The 21843-nt window shown below is 40.5% G+C and overlaps 2 protein-coding genes across 4 annotated transcripts; one reads left to right on the top strand and one right to left on the bottom strand.

Moving 5' to 3' along the window:
- Nucleotides 1–1413: 1413 nt before the first annotated feature.
- Nucleotides 1414–7810, bottom strand: lrrc8d (leucine rich repeat containing 8 VRAC subunit D). Of its 3 annotated transcripts, none has more exons than XM_022754898.1 (3): nt 7511–7810; nt 7217–7333; nt 1414–4998 (listed from the first exon to the last, which is right to left on the bottom strand). In XM_022754898.1, exon 3 carries the CDS (start codon nt 4994–4996, stop codon nt 2438–2440), a length of 2559 nt encoding a protein of 852 aa, XP_022610619.1. In that variant the 5' UTR covers nt 4997–4998; nt 7217–7333; nt 7511–7810; the 3' UTR covers nt 1414–2437. The 3 variants fall into 3 exon arrangements, with proteins under 3 accessions (XP_022610619.1, XP_022610620.1, XP_022610618.1); XM_022754899.1 differs by having other exon boundaries at nt 7282–7333; XM_022754897.1 differs by lacking the exon at nt 7217–7333.
- Nucleotides 7811–12783: 4973 nt separating this feature from the next.
- Nucleotides 12784–21701, top strand: gtf2b (general transcription factor IIB). Its single transcript, XM_022754919.1, has 7 exons — nt 12784–12848; nt 14147–14259; nt 16482–16615; nt 17008–17154; nt 19111–19240; nt 20374–20655; nt 21217–21701. The coding sequence occupies exons 1-7, from the start codon at nt 12832–12834 to the stop codon at nt 21348–21350; spliced, it is 957 nt and encodes a 318-aa protein (XP_022610640.1). The 5' UTR covers nt 12784–12831; the 3' UTR covers nt 21351–21701.
- Nucleotides 21702–21843: the final 142 nt, after the last annotated feature.

Below are 21843 nucleotides of genomic sequence, written 5' to 3'. Positions count from 1 at the left end.
GTGGTCGTAATGTCCCCTTCTGTTCCTGAGTTACAGTGTTGAGTAATAGCAAGAAGTGTTTAGAATGTCATAATTTTATCCTATTAGACATTTGTGTTAAATTGTCATGATTAGCGTATGAATTGGTGATGTCGCATTCACAAGAATGTGAGGTCGCCATGACCTTGAACTTTGACTTTTCCTCACCAAAATCTAATCAGTTCAGCTCACAGGAACGGGACAGACGGACAACCCAAAAACATGTTGCCTGAACCTGACCGTCACTGACACGGAGGCATAAAAAAATGCACCTTCATGGTAAATCTATGAACAAACAGAATAAATAAAGCTTAATAAAGGCACACACCTGAATGCTTTAAGTATAACTTTACAAATGCCCTGCAGAGGTCACAGTAGCATGTGCAGCAGACATGAGCATCTGCTGACAGGTGAGTTAGACTAAACAAAGACTAAACAAAGTGAATGTGTGTAGACAGAATAAGCTGCAGTATGTGCTGTAGCCTTTAGCGCCAGGATAGAATATCTCAAGGACGGGTACATCGTGATGTAAACTCTTGGGAAAAGTTCAGTTATTCAGAATATTTCTGCAAGGCCATTAATTAGTGTTGAACAGAGGGCTACATACATGGACAACACACGTGACCTCTGCGACCTGGCCAAGATCTACACAGAAACAGTGAAGGTATTGTTCCTCCTCAACAGGACTCACTCACACCAACAATGCTACTGGTTTTTAAGTTCCCTGTCAAATCCAACTCATATACTGGAGAATTTACTGATAGGAATCATACATTTAGCAGAACTATCTTCTGTAGGATCATATGGATGAATGAGCTCAAGACATCTATTCTCATCATATTAACATTAGACAGCTGGTGAAAAAGATTATGGATCATGTGGGTTAAGCCTCACAAAACCAGAAGAAAAAAAAAAACTGTGATGTCAAGACAAAGACCAAAGCGTCTTTACTGTGAACAGTGACCTGGAAGCACATAATGTGGACTGATTTAACTGTTTCATTGTGGATTCAGCATTTTGATGTCATGATCCGATTCACTGTGAACAGCTGAGGTCACTGTAACCTCAGTCACAAAAGAACTTTACTTTACAGAGCCCCTAGGGGGACATGAGCAAAAACCCTTATTTTGTAGACAGGAAACAAAAGCAAGAAAGAAATGCAAATTTACATGTTAAGTACACTATGGGTAGACTTTTGACATGTTACACTTGATAAAAATGCATTTGTATGTTTTACATATATAAGAGATTTTCTATTTAAAGCATCATAGTTACTTTCCTTTGAATTTACTTTGATTCTTCATAAACTGCAGAGACCTGCATGTCTATTTCAGCATTGAGACTGTAGTTGAGTTCAGCGGAGTGTACTTGAAGTGGATGAATAATGATTAGACATTCATCTAAAATCTCGTTTTATTGTGCCATAAAGTTGTGAACTTTGAGCTTAGGGTCACTGAGGTGGTACAGCAACTCCCAGGAACACACATATTTAGGCCTACACAGAAATACATAGAGAAGAAAGAAGGCAGACATGTTTCTCGTCAGTACATGATTCTGACATGTAGGATAATCAGTCTCACCTGTGGTCAGTTTCATCACATATTTCAAATTTTAAAGCGTGATTTTAAAAAAAAGATAGTTTTCAGATTTCCCTTTTATCAGCTTACCATTGTCTGAGAACATATTATCACAAAGGACATTCGCCGATCCTTAAATCGTTGAGTTTTCATTGTGCAAACGAATTACTATAGGCCTTAGTGTACAATCTCTACAACAGTAAGGTAAAGGTTCATTTCTGGTGCTTAGTCTCCACTGGAGTTTACTACTCTATACTCACTCTGTTAGCTACAAGACATCAAAGAAAATAAAGGTTATATGATTTCAACAAAAGTTAAATACTACCAAGACAGGAGCATTGCATTGTGTCTGCTTCCATAACGTATAGAACTTGTTCTGTGGATAATATCTTGTTTGAAAAACTGACAAGACGACATGAAATATTCATATTTGGCCTTAAGTTTGTGAAAGTCCTCACTGTAAAAAAATAGCAGCAGTTAAGGCAAAAGATTGTTCCCCATGGTAACAATTATACCTGAGTACCTAAAACAATAATGATAAATCTACATACTGTGTCATTGGAGCTGTTTTGGTCTATAGAGAAGCTAAATTTCTAATCTTTTATTAAAGCTATGGAAAAGCTAAAAGACGAAACAAATTGCTGAATTAGATACGTACTCAACAACAAAAAAGCAATCTGTGTTGTTTTAATACAAAAGCAACTAAGAAAACCAATTAAAATAATTAAGAGAATGCATTCATTTTTGTGGATATTAGAATAATAAAAAGTCTCTTCCATCCATTATACAGGCATGTTATGAACCGCCGGAGCTGCAGGCCTGTCAGTGTTGTGGTTTTTGTGCTATAAGCCACTTGTAAAGGACACGTTGGTCTCTCGGCTGATACTCTCCTTGACTTCCACAGGCAGCGTGTCAAAGAGATGGTCCTCCACAACCAGGCAGTTTTTGCGCAGCAGGCGGCAGTTTCCGAGCAGGGCGGGCAGTCTGTCCAGACAGTTTCCTCTTAGCTCCAGCTGAGTGAGCTGGACCAGTTGACCCACAGCCTCTGGCAGCACGGTGAGTGCGTTGTTCCCCAGACAAAGCACCTTCAGCTTGTTGCATCTGAACAGAGGCTTGGGCAGCACCTCCAGCTTGTTGGAGTTGATGGCTAAGTGCTGGAGGTTGTGGAGGAGGCCAACATCTGGAGGGAGCACTGTGATGGAGTTGTGGCCCACATCCAAGTGCCGCAGTTTAGGTAGAGTGAACAAGGCTGGAGGCAGGGTCTCCAGTTTGTTGTGTGAGAGGTGGAGAGACTCCAGAGACTTGACCTGCCCGATGGAGTGTGGGATGGTGATTATTTTGTTGTGCCACAGTTTAAGGCACGTCAGCCTCTTGAGGTGCTGGAAGCTGATGATCTCCTCTATGGTTCGGATGTTGTTAGATTTCAGGTCAAGCTCCTGTAAGTTGGTCAAGCTGAAAATAGCGTGGGGAATCCTCTCTAGTTCACAGCTGTACAGCTCCAGTTCAATGAGACTCGTCATCTTTTTCAGACTATTAAGTACCAGCAGTTTTGTACCATCATTGTGTACTACTAATTTAATCAAGTGTTGCGAAAGCTCTGTGATGTTTGTGGGCATTTTAGTGAGGTTGCTCTTCAGGCACAATGTCTTTAAATGCCTTAAATCTCGCATGGGCTCTAGACCGATCATTTTGTTATTTTCCGAGCTCAAGTTGCCAATTAGGTTAAGCTCCCTCAAATTCCTTAGCAAATACACCCAAGCTGGGATCTCGGCAACATCTGTGAACTTGACATGAAGACAGCGAAGATGGTCACGGAGGAAAGCAAAACCTGTCTGCTCTACTTTGGCGGGACAGTGGCAGAGATGCAGCTCCTGCAAGCTGGTCATCTGGGAGACCTTTGCCGAGAACCTCACCTCGGGAATCAGCTCCAGTTTAAGCACTTCTAAGTCTGTGAGGTCAAACACTGCATTCGGGAGTCCAGAGAGCATGAAAAGGTGCAACTCCTGCTGGTCTTGTGCATTACGGGTCACAAGCTGCCTCAGTTTTTCAAAGGTCCACTCATGATTGAGACTGATCTCCCTCAGCTTGTTTTCACTGACCTCGGACAAGAAGACACCAAAGCGCTTGGAGTAGAGCTGGTCATATTGGTCAACCATGTGTAAGAGGAATGCAAAGTCATTTTTGACATCAGGAATGTCACTAAAGCTGCTCTCTTCCCTGACCTTCTCGAATGAGTACTCTTTCAGAGGTCGTCGAAACACCCAGAAGAGAGAGTACAAGCACGCCATCCCATAGATCAAAATCAAAGCCATGTAGCTAATAAGCAGCTTATTAAGCATGAACGCCATATTGTGCGTACAGAAGAACTTTCTGTATCCTGTTAGCTGTTTAACATCAGGTTCACAGCTGTGCTTAAAATTAATCTTGGCCATAAAGGTTGAAGTGTAGGACAATATCAAAATAAACTTGACAGTTTTGACAATGGTCTGTGCTACATAAAGCTTGTAGATGAAATCACTGTCCTCCACATGAGCTCTGAATTTTCTCACTTTCTCAAATAAGGCTTTAGCCTGCTCCCCATCTTTTTTGTCCAGGATTGTCATACTACTGGGGACCTCCGCGATGGGCTTATCCGCAGAAAACTTCACCCCGAGCATGGGAGTGGATGAGTTGACACCCGCGCCGTCATCCTTCCCCTCTAAAGATACCTGCTTTGGTACTGAGGAGGTGCCGGTAAACCTCTGTTTGTTCTCCTCCGAGTCCTCACAGGCTGTTTCAGACAAAGCCTTCGTAGTCCAGGGAGACTCAAAACATCTACCCAGGATAGAAACAAAATGCTCAATCTTTGAGCTTGTTTTGGGGTATTTGAACCAGAAGTTGCTACTGACCATGAGAACAAGTGTGTGGATGAGAGTGAGGTATGGAAAGTACTTGGAGTACCAGGGCAAGGCAACATGGTAACATATTTGGTTGATAAAGATATATTGTTGATAGTCCAAATTGGTCTTGACCCCCGTTGGTTGAGGTTGATTGGCATATTTCTCTGCCACCACAGTGTGTTGGTGTGTAACGTGGATCTCATGGACAGCTTCATCTGGTAAGTCCTTGGTGACAAATGGGAGGGTGGTTACCACAGGGGCCCCGGTGGCTGCAGATGAAGCTCCTTCGTGTGCGTTCTGCTGGGGGAATGAGTCCGGTTTAGGTCCTGAAGCCTCCTCTGGGTCCTCCAAACAAGGAAGGCAGGCCACCTGGTCCTTGGTGATCTGCATGGTCATGGCGAATATAGCCAGCATGAGCATGACCAGCCCCAGGTAGTCCATGAAGACATCCCACCATGGCTTTAGGATGCGGTACGTCGGCTGGATGTCATTCAAAGATGCAACCTCAGTGAGTGTGAACATCACTGCAACAAATGGAGGAGAGTCACTTAATGTACTCAGAGTATTCTGCACTTAAATCAACTGTATGTTACATTAACATGCAAAAAACTGACTCAATCATTTGAGTGATTTTGCAACCAAAAAATTCCAAACATTTTTATGTCACTGTACATGTAATATCTTTGGGTTTAACACAGTTGGTTGGAGAAAAGACATATAAAGAATTTACCTTGGGCTCTAAACTTTCTCAGTTTTATGACATTTTATAGAACAAACGAGTGATAGAGAAAATAATTCACAAATTAATCTATAATTGCTAATAAGTGGAGCCCATTTAAAATGGCTGTGAAATGTCTCTGTTTAGATTACTTTCAGGAAACAAAAAAAAAATTAAAAATTAGCCAGCACAAACATACACAAGGAAGTTAAAACCTTTCTGGGGGGCAAATCCACAGCAGATTTCCATGTCGTACTCCCTGCTAAAGCTGCTCAACTAACACGTTTAACCCCCAGCTCTACATGGTGTGAACGTGTAACTGTCAAGGCACCGCTGAGTGTGACTCTGCTCCATCGTTTTATCCTGGTGTGCTAAACTCAACTCTCACTTGCTCTCACTTCTCAGTCCAGTTTCATTGAGGTAAGTTTTAATTATGTTTAAGCACAGAGCCAAGATTGTGCTAAATCAAGACTTGTTACAACTAGTGGTTACTGGAACAATGTTGTGTCCTTTTATGTGAGCATAAGGCCACCAACTGTTCTGACTCACTATGATATTTGGCACACACATATTCATTCAGTGAATCACTGAAAACCTTGCTTTTTTTCCCCTTATATAGAAGATGTGGCACTTCTGTATCATGAGGGCTGCCTGTATCTTCTCTCATCCGTTTTCTTGCTTCTAACCCAAAGAAACACATTTAAAGCACCATTTCTAATTTAAAAGTTTTTATGAATAAATAAGTTAATAAATGATTTGTTGTTTGATCTGTACTCCAAAAAGAAGGTATTTCCTGCATGTGAATAATGTAAAATTAGGGCATTTCTAAGAAGGAAATATATATATTTGACTTTATCCTGTGAGGTGTGAATGGTATTTTTTGATTTAAAAGATAATTTTCCATTTTGTCACTGTAGTTGACACAGATTTTACCCATAAAAACCAACAGGAATAGAATGAAAAGATTGAGATAATTAACACACCTATCCAGCAGTATAGTACAGTACTAACATACTTGCCTTGGTGTGTTAGTGTGTAGCTGGTGTTATATTGGTGTTTTCTCATAGTGCCATTTTACTCAACAACAGGCCTCTTTCAAAGATCACATCTGACATGTCACAGAAGGCAAAGCACAGGTGTAAATTATAAAATTATAACGATGGCTAAATGGTGTTGGTTTCCTGTTGTTGTGCAGGCTGACTCACTGTCACTGTCACACTGCCATGGCTTACTGGGACACCTGAACAGAACTGAGCCATTGCTAATGTTCTTAGTAACACCTGTGCCTTTCCTACTGTGACATGTCAGAGTGTCTGCCATGCAGAGGGCCTATACAGTCGGCTAAATTTGATTAAGCTGGAGTGGTAGGCAGGGCTGAATGCATAGCTCCTCGTCAGGTCATGAGTTCGCAGCATTGTGCTTCATGGAGGTTTTAGTGTTATATTTTGCTTCGATATCTCCCGTTCTTTATTGTGTCATGATGTTTACATTGCTGTCAGGGAGGTCAAATCAAACTAAGAGGTCATGCATGATATTTAAGGATCTAATTATTTTTACAGACCACACAACAGCAACAAGTTGATAGTGGCTTCAAAGTGGTTTGTAACACAACCCTAAACCCTCCCCCTGTCTCTTAGCAGATGGTGTAAGAAACAACCAAATGAGCTATGGAAAAAAAAAATTAAAAAGCTTTGTGCTTGAGGGCCCCCAGGAAAGGGCGAGCCCCAGCACCACAGGCGGGGCACTGGCAGCGGAGGCAGGGTGGTGGGGAGTCCCCTTCCTCTCAGAGCGGGGACTGAGTCAGAGATAAAGATGAACTTCACCACTTCTTAAAGGCCACTGCACTGTATGTTAATTAAGATAAATTATGAGTTTAAAGTTACAGACAGTTATGTGTAAACTAACTTAAGAGTCAGATCTGAGACTAACACATGGGCTCCAGACAGCAAGGAAATAGGTCGCAGTCTGGCCATGTGGAAAACATGTTGTGTGCAGTTTTGTATTTAGGCAGAACTGTTTCCTACCACAAGAGAAAAAAAACACGTTTCTATAGCTGCTGGATGGTGAAGAATTGGACTGCTTTCCTCACGTGAGAGGTTCTTGCGCAGTAAGTTATCTGTTGGTGTACTGGGTCAGGTGACCTGTTGAAACATGTGAAATTGAGAATCGTCATGTGTCCCGGCGTTAAACATTCACACCAGGTAACCAGTTTCTTCTCTGGAAATCATTACCTCCTCGGCCACGCGGGAAGTCAAGTTATTGATTATTACTATGCTTTGGATAAATTCTTTAAAACATAGTGAGAGAAATATACTTACTGTCTGTGTGGTGTTATCTCAATCCAATTATTTCTTCCTCAGCCTGCATGCCACTTTTCGCTCCGTTCTTCAGGTGCGCCTCTAACCTAATTTCTCAACCCCGTTAAAAACTGCGAGAATGACGCCGGTGTGTAAAACAAAGCTCTAAAGAACATTTGCTCGTGACAGCACGGTTCGTCGGTTACATCCCTCATACCTGAGCTCGCGGAGCAGAGCCGGCAGTGCGTTGGACAATATGCGCAGACAGACCTCCGGCGCAATATATTTCTAAGAAAAGGTAGATCCAACATGGAGCCGCACAGACCGCTGTTGTGGGTGTTATGGGCGCTTCTCATTGGAGGATGACATTACGGCAAGTTCCCGAAGACACCGCCTGCGAGCTTATCTGATGCGGCGTTCAGAGCGTATCGGGAAAAAAGTGTTACAGGCCAGCGGCTCGGCTGAAAAGAACCGAAAGTTTATATTTAATAGCCGATATTATACACCAACAGTGTATCAAATGACAACGTGAAAACAATGTTACAACGTGAAAGAGGTGGTTCGCAGTGATGAACCTGCAGAGAGTTATCAGCTGAATCTGCAGCTCTCCTCGGCTTTATGGAGAGTGAGTTCCAGCTCATTGTTCCGCTGTCTGGCCCGCAACTTTGTGGTGTCCTTTTTTTAGCAGGACACCATAAAGCTAAATAATAAATTAAAAATAAATAAATAAATAAAAAGCAGCAGACAGATACAGTGAAGGACCAGCAGGTGAACGTAGCAGCCGAAGAGGTTAGTAGAGACCACACTGAAGAACAGAGCTAATAGAGAGTGAACATTGGACTTCCCCAGGTGAACAGAAACATTACTCTAAATAAAAGCTGGTGTTGCCTAACCACTGAATGAATAATATGCAATAGTTTGCTTGCAAGTTCGTCCTGAGGGTGATGATATGATATGTCAATATGTTCACAACGGGGTCTTTCTTATGTTCCCAGGGTTGCACAGATTTATATGAAACATAATGATAAATATAATATAATATTCCCCAGCTCTCTAGCACAATATAGGAATCTGAAAAAGCTCTGTATTTGCTTAGCATGACACGGACTATTGTGGGAACTTGTCAAAGGGGGTTTCTGTTCCCCCAGCACTGCGGTATGGCTCTCAACATAATAAGCCTACAATTGTGAGAACCTTTGAGCTTGTTAGGGGGCGGGGGTATTGTTCCAATAAAAAATGGATAATGTTCATTAAATATTTTAACTTGAAACTTGCCATTGGTGCAGCCTTCACCATACGTTCAAGCAAAAAGAGGACGTGTCGGTTTTAACAGGGGTTAAGTAGAAAGAAAACAGTTAAAAATGTTATGCAAAAGGTTTGCAGGGGACTATGTAACCAAATCACAAAAGTAACAAATGGGCCAGTGGAGCCACAAATGGTTTTACATAGACCCTTTTCAGGGACATTTGACATGTCACTGTAGGACAAGCACAAGTGTAAATAAGGGAATAATGAGGCTTAATGTTGTTAGTAAAACCTGTGCCATTCCTACTATAATAAGTCAAAATGTCTGCTGTGAAAAATGCCTATTTACTGTTGTACAGTATGTAGCAAACAAAGTGATATCTATAACAAATTTTGTAAGTATTCAGCTAATGAAAAACAAATAATGTGTTACAGAAAGAAGATGAGCTTTTATAGGGTACCAACTGAAGACTGAGTTCTCTTTTCTAACATCTTTCCAACGGGACATAAACGCAACACCAGCTTCCCCTTCTTTGTTTCAATCTCAGACACCACAAAATGTGTGTTGTTGATGGCTGAAATAACTTTGCTGACTAATTAAGACCTAGACTCACATGTGCATTTTGTCCACAAGACACGTGTTTGACATGCTGCACCATATTAGACAAACAAAACTGTTATTATCACATGTACTGATAACGCAACATTGTTTATCCACTGTGCTACTATCTGTCTACATATTATTCTGTCTATATGTTTTATTGGTAATGATGAACTCAACTGTCAATAGGACCCTGAGTGCTGAACTCATGCATCACTTCCAGCTCTTTCTGGATTTGGTTGGTGATGCACTGGGTGGAGGAAGTGTCTTTTCACTTGCAACCAATACAGGTTTCAACCGGTCCTGGGCTGCTGGCTGTTGGCACTCTGTTCTCACTCACGCTTACCCGTGTACTTTGAAAGTAAGAAAGAAAAAAAAAGGAAGAAAGAAAAGCAGCCACTGGGGCGTGTAGTGTTATAGTCTGCCAGATTACAAGATCAGATGTCGAGGTGGTGTGTGACCGTACAAAAACACATGCAGACTAATTACACTGATGATTGATTTTGTCTGTCTTTTTTTTTTTTACAGGATTTGTAGAAACCAGGTAAAATACATACAACATAATATATCAGACTGCCTATTTCTGTTGTTTGTTCAGAGTTGAGTGACTCAATCTTGTGATAGCCAAGTTATAGTGGACCCTTAGTGAATGAGAAAAGTCTTTGACAACTGAGTATATACTCACTATGGTCACATAAATTCTTCTAAAACAGTTTTCAACAATTTCCTTATTGCGAAGATATTAATAATAAAGTGTTTATCTGATATAAATTTATGCAATGACCTATAATGACCCTGGCGTTGTGTTGTCTATATTGCATTACATCTCGGCTGTGGTCGGTGCGGTGAGAGTAGGTATAAAGGTATAGTGATGTTGTAATGAACCAGTCATACTGGGTTGCAGCGGGCACAGTGGTTGGGCAGCATGGGGTTTCCTGCCGGTGGAGGTAATGTGGCCAAACAGCTGAGGAGTCTATGATTCCCCTGGCAACCAGTTCAGTGGGTTGAGAATTTGCTCAGTGAGCTATAAATTATTCAGTATGGATCTCCCTCTCTGATTTGGAATGGATACACAGGGTAGTATCACACCTATAAACAATAGCTAGTGGTTAAACTTTACATCACATATACACACCTGTGATGTCTTTGTGAGGAAGCTGCAAAAAATAAACAGTCATTCAAATTTTGGCAAAAGCCACAACCCAATAACAAACCCACACAAATAAATCTGTTTCTATGGTAATGAATTAACTCTGCACAGTAAACACAGAGGTCTTACCCACTCACAGTGGGGGTAGGAAATTCAGGATTAGGTTGGGGTTAGTGTTGGGCATGTAGTGGGGAGGATTTGGGATTGGGATGTGCGCCTGTGTGTGTCAAATTACATGCATCACTCCGGGCGCTTGCACACATGCTGTTTGCTCGTGTGTTGATCCTTTGTTATTACTTAAATCAGTCATAAATAAAAATGATGCTTGATATGTTGTTGCAGTTGGGAAATAATGAATAAACAGCCCCTGAGGTGTTTGAGGATAGTTAGGACCATGTGTGAATTTGCATGTGTGTTTGAGACAAAGAAAAACAGCCTGAGAATACATGCTTGTTTGCATTTTGTGTACCTGTGGTGTGCTGCGATCTGTAACCTTTTCTGCAAGTTTTGTTTCCACAGTCAGACTCAGTCAAACAGAGGTTTTTTCACTGTCAATAGTATTAGAAAAGTAAGTATTAAAGATCTGTGATTGCTTCTCAGGCACACTTTTCAGCCAAACTCTGGTTTCAACAGTTAAAAAAAACAACAACTTAACAGCCCATGGTGCACACATTCTCTCCGTATGGCTCCTTAATCAGCTGCAGAACACACAGAGGTTTGGTTATTGCTTATCATTTGCAGTGTTGATGGGAGGACCACATCAAGGCTGTTTTCCACCAAGTCAGATTCACTCACATTGGACTCAGACATTCACATCACTATGAGCTGCCAGCACTTGCCAGATGTCGGATGAGATTTCTCAGCCCAGATTTGTACTCAGCAAAATGTGACTGTACTTTGTGGCAGGCTGACTCAGATTTTTCACTATTGGAATAAGTAGATTCTAATATGAATAACCTGAAAATGAGAGATCAGTTCTGAATTCTCTGTCCATTAAACTAATCACTGTAATCATCATCCTGGAACAATGAGTGTAGTGCTGGGCCAGTGAGACTTGGCTGTTTTCCAAACCTTGCACACGCTTTTATTTAGCGCCACCTGCTGTATTCTTGATGCACTGGCATTTTTATTACTGGTACTGTTGAGGTAATCATAATGCATTACAATCATTCATAGTTGACTTCAGTTTCCAAAGAAGTGTATGACTTTTTGTAAAGGTTATAGAAATAAGTTTTGTTGCCACACATAGCAAGTATTGTTGGTTTATGTTAAGTCATAGATATTTAATTTACATACAGATCTAGATTTGTTATTGTGTTACTCGGAAACGTGACCAAGTCAAGCAACTCTTTGTGGCTCTGTGTGGTTTCCTTCACAGGCCTGGAAAGTATGGTGCCAAGGAGCAGTGCAGTCACAGACTGGTACTGAGTCAGAGACACAGGGTGGCACAGTCACACAGCAATAGGACAGGCCTTTTATATCAGTTTGCTTGTTAGGGTGTAAATCTGTACAGTTTAGAGATTTGTTGTTACTGTAAGTTTTCAGTGACCATTTGTATAACTTTGTCTTAAAAAGTGGAAGTGGCATTTATCTTGTTCTTATATGTTAGCAAGTGATGGTTTTGTGTTCCCATGTATGAGGCAACCACAATGACACATTAAAAAGGTGCTGCTTTGGTTGGGGGTTAACGCTTTGTTTTACAGGTCTGCCATTTGCTTATAATTTCCAAGGAAATTTCCTGAAAATAATTGGTTGAAGAGAGTCTTGCAGGCAATGCATAGTTTGAAATAATACATTAATAACAAATGACTCTTTAGTTAGGTGTAAATGCTTTCCTTTCAAGGGAGTTCTCAGATCTTGGAATTAACAGAATTCTTTACAGGAAGTTTACAAGGAAATCGCTTACGTTTACTTACAATTACAGACCTATTCAATACACTGTGACTCAGTGATATTTTATTGGTGTATGCTGTTATAATTGTATTTAAGTATGGTATTGCTTTGTTTCTTTAATTGTTCGTCTTTGGTTGTCTTGGGTGTAGCCTGCCTGATCGCCAGGTTTCGTGAGCACACTGAGAAATTAAATTTAACATGAATCCATAGAAATATCTTTGAACATCGCTACATGTTATACCATTGGTACAACTCTATTAATTAGAATTGTTGTGTTATTGTCATTTGAAATCCTGCTTTTACAACAAAGAACTGATAAACACCGAAGCACATTTGGTCTAGTTTGGGCTCTTTGGTTTCCGTACTCAAACAGACACGTGATCAGAAAAAGTTATAAATAGAGGTGCTGCAAGCATTTGTTTCTTTGACACACAGGCGGAGCGAGAGGGTGATATGGCGTCGACAAGCCGGTACGTAGCAACTTTGACTAAATCAACACCATCTGCTTTCTTTATGCGAATGTTACTTCGTAAAAACAATATTGATTTGGACATGATAGGACAAGCTAGTTCTGGTCAAAACAACCCACGCCCTTATTCGCACCGCTAGGCGTACGATGTATTGTGCTAGGTAGCAGCTAGTTAGCTAGGTAGCTGGCTAGATGGTGCCAGAAGTCACTGTATGTATCGCCGTTACAGCCCCGCTGCTCTTCCCCGTCGCTCAATAGCTTCAGCTCGTTACCACGTTAACGTCGCCTCGCATCGTAGGCTTCTTTTACCTTTACTCTGTTTAACATCGTGATAAAGCTAGCGTACTGTGAAGCGGAAACTTGAGCTAACATATAAACTCACTGCGGGTTGTGAGTGCTGGATCAGCGCTCCTGCCTATTGTAAACACATGCAAATGTTTTCTGTACAGCATGTGTACGTTTAGCCTTTTACGCAACATGAGTCCACTGGAGCGTGTCTGAAGTTCGTACTCTGAGTGAATAGACTCTGGCTTTAAGTGGGCACACTAACTAATTATGTTTTCTTTTCATCTGGTGTTTTGTTGTAACTAACTTACAACTACTTTACTACTGATATGACAATTTGCTATTATATATAAAATGTCTACAATTCTGTAAAACTGTATAGAGCATTTTTCAGGGGTGGTTTGGCATTTCATAGACTAAACAATTATTCAAGACAAATAGTAGATTCATCAATAATGAAAATAATTAGTAAGGACACTGATGCTTCATAACTACCTGATCATGTTCAGCTTTGAGTTCAGATTGTTTGATGTTGCCCTTGTGCTGTTGATTAAGCTAATCACAGATTAATAAAACATTTACCCAGATTTATTTTTATCGTTTTCCTTTGTCTGGACTCAGGTGCTGACACTGCCCAAGCCATCCTCAGCCAGTTTGGCCCATTTGACCAATAGACCCATTACAACATACAGCAGTTGTTTTGTAAGATGTGTTGTGGAAGAATATTCACTCAGGCATATCTTCTCAGCAGCAAAAGGAGGAAAAGAAAGTGTAAATGCAAAACACATCTGAACTATCATTATGATTTAAATTTACCCTCCCCCCAGGATATCAGAGATCAGAATTACATTGGCTGTTATTTTCCATTCCATTTTCCTCTCATGAGTGATTTCTTACAAGGCACACTTTGTTGACGTTTTCTGTCTTGACCTCATCATGACCTCTCTCTACCCCACCCATTCATTTTCCCTTTCTTGCATTTTGAGCAATTTGATTGTTGTTATCCTTTTCTAGTGGAGAGGGATTGACCCTTCCCAGAGTTCAGTGTCCCAACCACCCTGATGCCATATTGGTGGAGGACTACAGAGCAGGGGACATGATTTGCCCTGAATGCGGCCTTGTAGTAGGTGAGTATACACTCTACAAAGACATGCATTTTTGCTTTCTAATCAGAGAGGCTTCAGTGTGAGAACACGTCCTTCCTTTCCATTTTGGTTTCCTGTACTTGTTTCTTTTATCTCAACTTCTCTCGGTTGAATTCTGTCATAGTTAGATAATCGCACTCGTCAGTCTTCCTGTGCCAGTGTCTGTGGTTTTAGGCAACCATGGTTAAAATAATTCTACATTCGAACACAACCTGAGATGACATGCTAAACAAGACCACAGTTTGTGGAAAAGAATGTGGAAATCACAGCCACAATAAATATATTTATTATGTAATGTGGTTCAACCATCCTCTGGATATTAATCTACAATGTTTAGCTTGTCTTAAGTCTTATGTTGTATTCACCCAGATCACAAAAACATCTTTCACTACACAAATACAAGAAAGGAAAATGCAAATCTTGTGTTGTTCAAAGAACAGAAAAACTACAATAGTAGTGTCTTATTCCAGAGACAGTGTTGATTGTATTATTTTGAATAATCCATACACTTCGCTGTCGAGAGTTTTTTTTTTTCCATTGTCTGTCATATGTACAGTAGAAAAGGTTCTTTACAATATAAGTGATCTGATGCTTAAATTTGTCACTCGAACCAAAGGCAAGAATAATAAATATAATATGAAGAAACACTCACCTAGATTAAATCTGAGACCAGAAGAACATTGAGATCAATAAAGAGCAGAGAGGAATGATTTGAAAAAAATATAAAGATAAATGAACATCAGAGAAGCTTCTGAACAAAAAGTTAGCAGTTATTTGTGCTGGTCTAGTGTTTTGATTGTGCATTAATAAATCACATTTTTTTGTGAAGGCAAATACTTGCTTTGCCAGGCACAGATAAAACATCTTTTAACATGTGATGCAGAGTGTAAGACAAAGCTGCAGGGGACACAGAGTTCTCCTCTAACGAGCCCCCTGAGCACAGACCAGGTCAGACAGGAGATGAGAGACGCCAGCCGCTCTCTGATGCAAGCTGAAGCGCCCTCTGTTCCTGCTCCCATAGCTTCGGGTGACCTCTGAGGAGATGAATGTCACTTTGCCTCTAGATATAAGAAAGGCTGATGGATGGTAAAAAAAAATCTTAACAGGATTAAAATATCAGAAATCTAATCCCCGACCCTGCTACACAGTTCCAAGAACAGACAGTCATGATAAGTGCAAGAAACTAATGGCCCTGTTCAGACAGTACGTCCTGCCCATGTCACACCTTTTTCCTTTGGATGAACCCATATTTTCTTATGTATACCTGCCTCACTGCAAACAGACAGTAATAAGAAAATGAGAGAAAAGAGAGGGAAGGGGATGATGTGTAAATTGATTGAACCAGATTTACAGCCACAATACTGAGAACAGCAGAGGAGTAAAACTTGGAGAATGCTGTAGCTGAGCCAAAAAGGATCGACACAGTATTTACAGCAGTTGAGTGTTTGCAGAGGGGAATTGTGCTGATTATTGCACCATCTTCTGCTTAATTATTCCAGAGGGATGTAATGCAACCCGATGGAAGAACGGAGCACAAACTGTTTGTCTGTGCAGGTGATTGGCTGAACTTTAAACAAACTGTTTGTAAAAATCGATACGTCATTACCTCATTACTAAGCATCTCATGTTTCTATCAATTAAGGAAGGAAAAAGGAACCAGTTTCAGAGCAAAGGGTGTAGCCGTCAGTACAAAAGATAGAAAAAGGAGAGAAAGAAACAAGTTGGATGTTGGTTGAAAATGAATTTAGTTGGTCTGTGTGCAGGGTATCAAGTTTAGCCTTCAAAAGTATTGAAACCAAAAGTCAAGTTCAATGTATTAATTTTAACATTGTATTTTAAAGGATGTTGTTTGCAAAGGGAAAAATTTGCCTGTGTTGGAGTGAAGATTTTGCTGGATACTATTACAGAAAAAAGTTAATTTTACATTTACATTTAAAACAAACTATATTTTGGTTTCTGTTGTTGACACCCTGCCTAAAAGCCATGCACTCAATCTCAAAGAATAAAAGCACCAGCGCTCAAACGCAAAGTCTACATTGAAATAAGCTCAGACATTATTTCCATGCAGCAAATCTACCAATTAAAGCTTGTTACAATGAATGTGTAAGACATTGATCGTGTGCCTCCTTTTAGTTCTCTCCAGATTTAGGTTTCCTATTTATCTTATTTATTTTAATTCAACTCTCCAAACCATTTCTCCTCAGGTGACCGTGTAATCGATGTGGGCTCAGAGTGGAGGACGTTTTCTAATGAGAAGGCCCTTAAAGATCCATCCAGAGTGGGAGATGCCCAGAACCCACTGCTCAATGGAGGAGACCTAACCACCATGATCAGCAAGGTGAGAGACAGATGTGCCTGATGTCTGAAAATTACAGTTGTTCCAAAATATTGGTATTTGCGATTTAAATAACTTGAAGGATGACAGAAGATCTCCAGTTGTTTAATCACAGCACTCCAGTTTCAATGTGAATATTTTAGACTATATTAGTTCAGATGCGCATGTATAGGTAATGGTGTGCTGAAACACTCATGGCACTGAAAGCTTGGATAATAATAAAAGCATTTATCTCAGTATTAACCAGTACATATTTCTCTGCTAAGAGTTTGGATCCCACAGTGATGCAGAAACACCATTGTTACTGTCTTGTAATAGCAGCACTTGAGTACCACAATCAAAGTAAACCACGTCCTCAGAGTTTTACTAATAAACATCCAATGTTTACACCACAGGGAACAGGCGCAGCAAGTTTTGACGAGTTCGGAAACTCCAAGTACCAGAACCGGCGGACCATGAGCAGCTCTGACCGGGCTATGCTCAATGCCTTTAAAGAAATCAGCACCATGGCAGATCGCATCAACCTGCCAAGGAACATCATAGTAAGTTAAAAAAGACCTAAAGCTTCACTGTTTTCGTCTCTACCTGGTTTGTTCCAGACACTTCCAGAACCAGATGTCTTTGTTTAGCGGTAGAAGCTGACACTGATGACACACGTTAAAGGTCAGCTGACTCAGAGAGTGAGAGAAAAATGAAAACCACGCACATGGGAAACATAGTGAGAAAAGGAACAAGAGAAACGAAATGTAGCTTTCTGTGATAATTATGTAATTCTCTGTGATCCAGTGGTTTATAACTGAAACATATGGACACCCTGCAGACTAGTATTAGACCACTCTTAATTTGGCTCATAGATCAGTCTGATGTAAGTCAGACTGTTTCACAAAAAAAAAAAAAGACTGACTAATTTTAAGCCAAAAAAATTAGACACCTTAACCACAGACTAATGTTACCATGGTAACAATCAGTGACACCTGTGCTGGCCAGCAGCACCCAACAACAACAAAAAATAGAAAAATTGGTAATAATTTGTAGTTTGCTAACATTATTATGAAAAGAGCATCTAGAGGGGAAAGAGTTTTTAGAGACCGCAGTAACTGCCTCTCCTCCTCTGCTGTCTCATCCAGACGCGTCCGAAGACAGGGTCGGTAAGAAAAATAAACACCGACAGCACCACTTTATTCTGAAGGCCAAGTTGTAGCGTGTGTTGACACGTCACTTGCACAAAGGCTGCATCGTTAAATCGTTGGCAGCTAGCTACCGGCTCAGCCGTTAGCATACCAAAACCACCGTCACAAAGTTATACGTTTTTCTTTTGACTGCTGTCATTCAAACAATCACTAGAGACATTATTACCTTAATGTTACGTGTGTTATTTTGGCTGTCATTGTCCGTCTCCCTCGGGAGGCTGGCGGCGGGCTGCTGTCGGTGCGGGTGGGTGAGCCCCAGTCTCACCGCTGTTGATCCCACATACTCCGCGCTCTCGTCCAGTTTATCCCCCCCAAACAGAGGCCACTGCCCAATTTCAGTAGTGTCTTCAAGCTTTTCCTGTGGTCCTCCTCCTGCTTTAGGATTTTCTTCTTTTAAACATTTATTTTTTTGTGTCTTGTAGCATATTTTTATTTCTTTTTTGAACATATTTGATGCTTCTGTCAACGGTGGGATTGACACAGTTTACTGTCGCTGCAGTTTTTTTTTTACAAAGCAGGTTTTTCTTCCTATTGTTACTCTTCGCTGAATTTCCCAAGTAAAACGTCCTTGTAACTGTTGAATTCTTCCGCTAGACAAACATTTTCTGAGGGTTGGATGTGGTGACCCTGTCGGCCATTTTTTTTTATTTTGAAAAAAGTCTTAATTTACCCAGAATTCATTGTACCACAGTCCGATTTAAGACAGTCAATAACTAAATTGCTTTGTGCAACGGATGCATTTAGACGTCTATCTGAAGTCGGACTATCTGTTATATTTAAACCATAGTCAAAGTCTGTCTTTTGTGAAACCGTCCGTCTTCAGCTGAAAGTGACAACCAGACTATGACCTGGGACAGTTGTCGCATATGAACTGGCCCAATCTGGGCGGAAGTTATGTTCATATGCCTGTTTATATAAAGGGGTTTGTCCCACTAACTGGGAAACACTGGCTCTCTTGTGGCAATAATTTGCATTAATGAAGTAAATAATAGTGATTTAAAAATGAAATACAAAGAGAGGAAATGTGAGTAGAAGAGCCACATACAATCAACTGGTTGTCCACCCTTATACTGAAATATCACAGCTTGACTGTTGTCGTCTTGTTTTAGTTCAACCAAATTAGGATAAGACCATGTTTAAAAACAGATTTTGACAATTAACTTTCACAAAAACAGTAATTTTGGGTTTGTGAATACAAACACTATTAAATCTCTAAAAAAAAAATCAACATTCATTTTAATTTGGGAAGATTGTTATCAAGACCTTTACTAATAATGTGTTTGCTGTAAATGATTTTTTGCTTTACAGGACAGAACAAACAACTTATTCAAGCAGGTTTATGAACAGAAGAGCCTGAAGGGTCGAGCCAACGATGCCATTGCTTCTGCCTGTCTCTACATCGCCTGCAGACAAGAAGGTGTACCAAGAACATTTAAAGGTCAGAATAAACAATTTCCTGTAAGAATTTGCCATAGCCATATTATTTCACATCCAGCTGCTCTTGAATCTGATCAAATAGTGGTACTTCTTAATATATGCAAACATGTAACATGTTCAACAGACCAAATCTCCACATTTCTCACTTGAGAATTTAAGAATTGTCCCTCTTTAAATTCATGTCTGGTGGCTAGAAATCACGTTTTAACTTCTCGTGTTAAATTAAAATATTTTTCAAAAAGAATTTGTTCAAAATACACATTGATAGCAAAATACACACAATGGTATCAATAATAGATTATCAGTAATGAATCTTTTATTCTTTCAATTCACTTGTGCTGTATTGTCTCACCGTTAAAAACATTTAATGACATTTTCAGACAGTATAGAAAGAAATTGTGGCTGTGTGATGGTGGCACGTTGATGTATATTGTTTGAAAATTGCTCTCACCTTTTCCCAGACCCAAAGTCCCTGAAGTGTTTCTCAATGGGGTTTAATGTGTGGTGTGCAATTTACCACTATTATTACCAAGGGCAATTTGATTCCTGTCTCTAAGGTTTGTCCCTAAGAAGGAAACACACTATATATAGAAGTCAAGGATGCACGATTTCTTCACTTTCTCTTCTCTCGTCTTACTGTGGAAGTCACCGCAGGGAGTGGATAGAAAAAATTTGCTGAAATGTTCAGACTTTGTTGCAACTCTGAACTTTTCTCAACATTACCCAGAGGAGTTTTATGTGAGAACGCAAATGTCCAGATCAGTTGAACCCAACGTTAAACAGACTTAACCCTGCCAGCTCCCTGGTGCTAAGTCTGTGTAATGTCCATTCAGACGATGTGTGAATAGAGCAGGTCATTATCCGGACAATTCACAGCTAGCAAGTGGGTATTATGTTTCTATTCTGCATCCAGGCACCAACACTCACCTAAACCAGACAGAGTGTTTCCAGTAGGTGAGAACGCCTCTGACACAACAATCTCCGGTTATGTGCTACATGTGTGAAAAGGCAACTCCAGACCATGTCTGGGGCTGTTTCTCATAGCCTGGAGTTCATATGAGAAGACGGCTAGAGACTCAAGTTTTCTTTCACTTCAGTCCATCTTACTGAATCTCCTCCTCATTTCCTCCACAGAGATCTGTGCCGTCTCCAGGATCTCTAAGAAGGAGATTGGTAGATGCTTCAAGCTGATCCTGAAGGCGCTGGAGACCAGCGTGGACCTAATCACCACAGGAGACTTCATGTCCCGCTTCTGCTCAAACCTTGGGCTGCCCAAGCAAGTGCAGATGGCGGCTACCTTCATCGCCAGGAAGGCCGTGGAGCTCGACCTGGTGCCCGGCAGAAGCCCCATCTCTGTGGCTGCAGCAGCCATTTACATGGCCTCCCAGGCCTCTGCAGAGAAGAAGACCCAGAAAGGTGAGTGATAATGTTTTAGTCGTGCTGTTGATACTCAAGTAGTGTGTTGAGTTAGACAAACTATTATAGTTAATGGGCCCATCTGTAAAAAAAAAATGTGACCATCAAAGTGTGATATGGTTTTATTCAGGTCTTCGTACGTTGTCCAAAACTGATCAGTGGGAAATCTGCCGAATCTGATGTTAATAAGTTATTGATGATTTATGAAAAGGAAAATGTGAATTCTTTCAAAAGTGGAAGTAGTTGGGTGAAACACATCACTCCAGTGAAATGCGTTTACAGCTGTGCTCCAGTCTGATAAAAGGGAAATGGGTAACGCTGAGAGTCCACTGTCTGAACTGAGGAAAAAAATGTTATCCATCCTGTTGAAGTGTTCTTGAGCAAGACGAAGGGCCTCCTTTGAGCTCCAGATGTGACGCTTGTGACGCTGACAGTTTACAAAAAAATTCTCACTTTATTTTCAGTCTTTGCATTTTTGAGCTACAGGAAATTATTTTTCTTCTTTGATGTAGAAAATACTTCAAGTCAAACATTTCAACTTTGTGTCTGATGCTTCCACAGAAATCGGAGATATCGCCGGTGTCGCAGACGTTACGATCAGACAGTCGTACCGACTCATCTACCCGCGAGCTGCGGAACTTTTCCCTCCAGACTTCAAATTTGACACACCCGTCGACAAGCTGCCTCAGCTGTGAACAAGTCGCTGCCTACACAGTCGTGATATTTTTTCTGCTGTACTTACAGGATCGTGCTCTTTTTTTTATCCTATTTGTGTTGAATTTGGAAGATTTCTCTTGTCTGTCCTCAGACTTCAAGCCTTCATCAAGGCGCGCTCACAGGAATATAACGGACACACATTCCAGTGCTTAAAGAAACAGCTTGCAGACTGTACTTACAGTATTTCATTTGAGTGTATATACTGTACCATGTATATATGTCCAAGTGGGAAAGTGTAATTGATGCTTGCAAATTTTAGGCTGATTTCATACTGTATACATAAAACTTTGTTTTTGTAGAAAAATGACCAGGTTCTATTTTGTTAGTTTGTTTGAATTGTTCTAAGTAATTTAAAAAAAAAAAATTAAAGATTTTCATTAAAGCATGGTAATCGGCTCATGGTTTGAATAACATTTAACAATCATTTACATAAAATCTTTCACTTACACACTTTCATAGATCAAAAGTCTT

Source organism: Seriola dumerili, unplaced genomic scaffold (genome assembly GCF_002260705.1).
Source record: "Seriola dumerili isolate Sdu_G_001 unplaced genomic scaffold, Sdu_1.0 BDQW01000226.1, whole genome shotgun sequence".
Lineage (NCBI taxonomy): Eukaryota > Metazoa > Chordata > Actinopteri > Carangiformes > Carangidae > Seriola > Seriola dumerili.
This window is presented reverse-complemented; position numbering and strand designations above follow the sequence as displayed.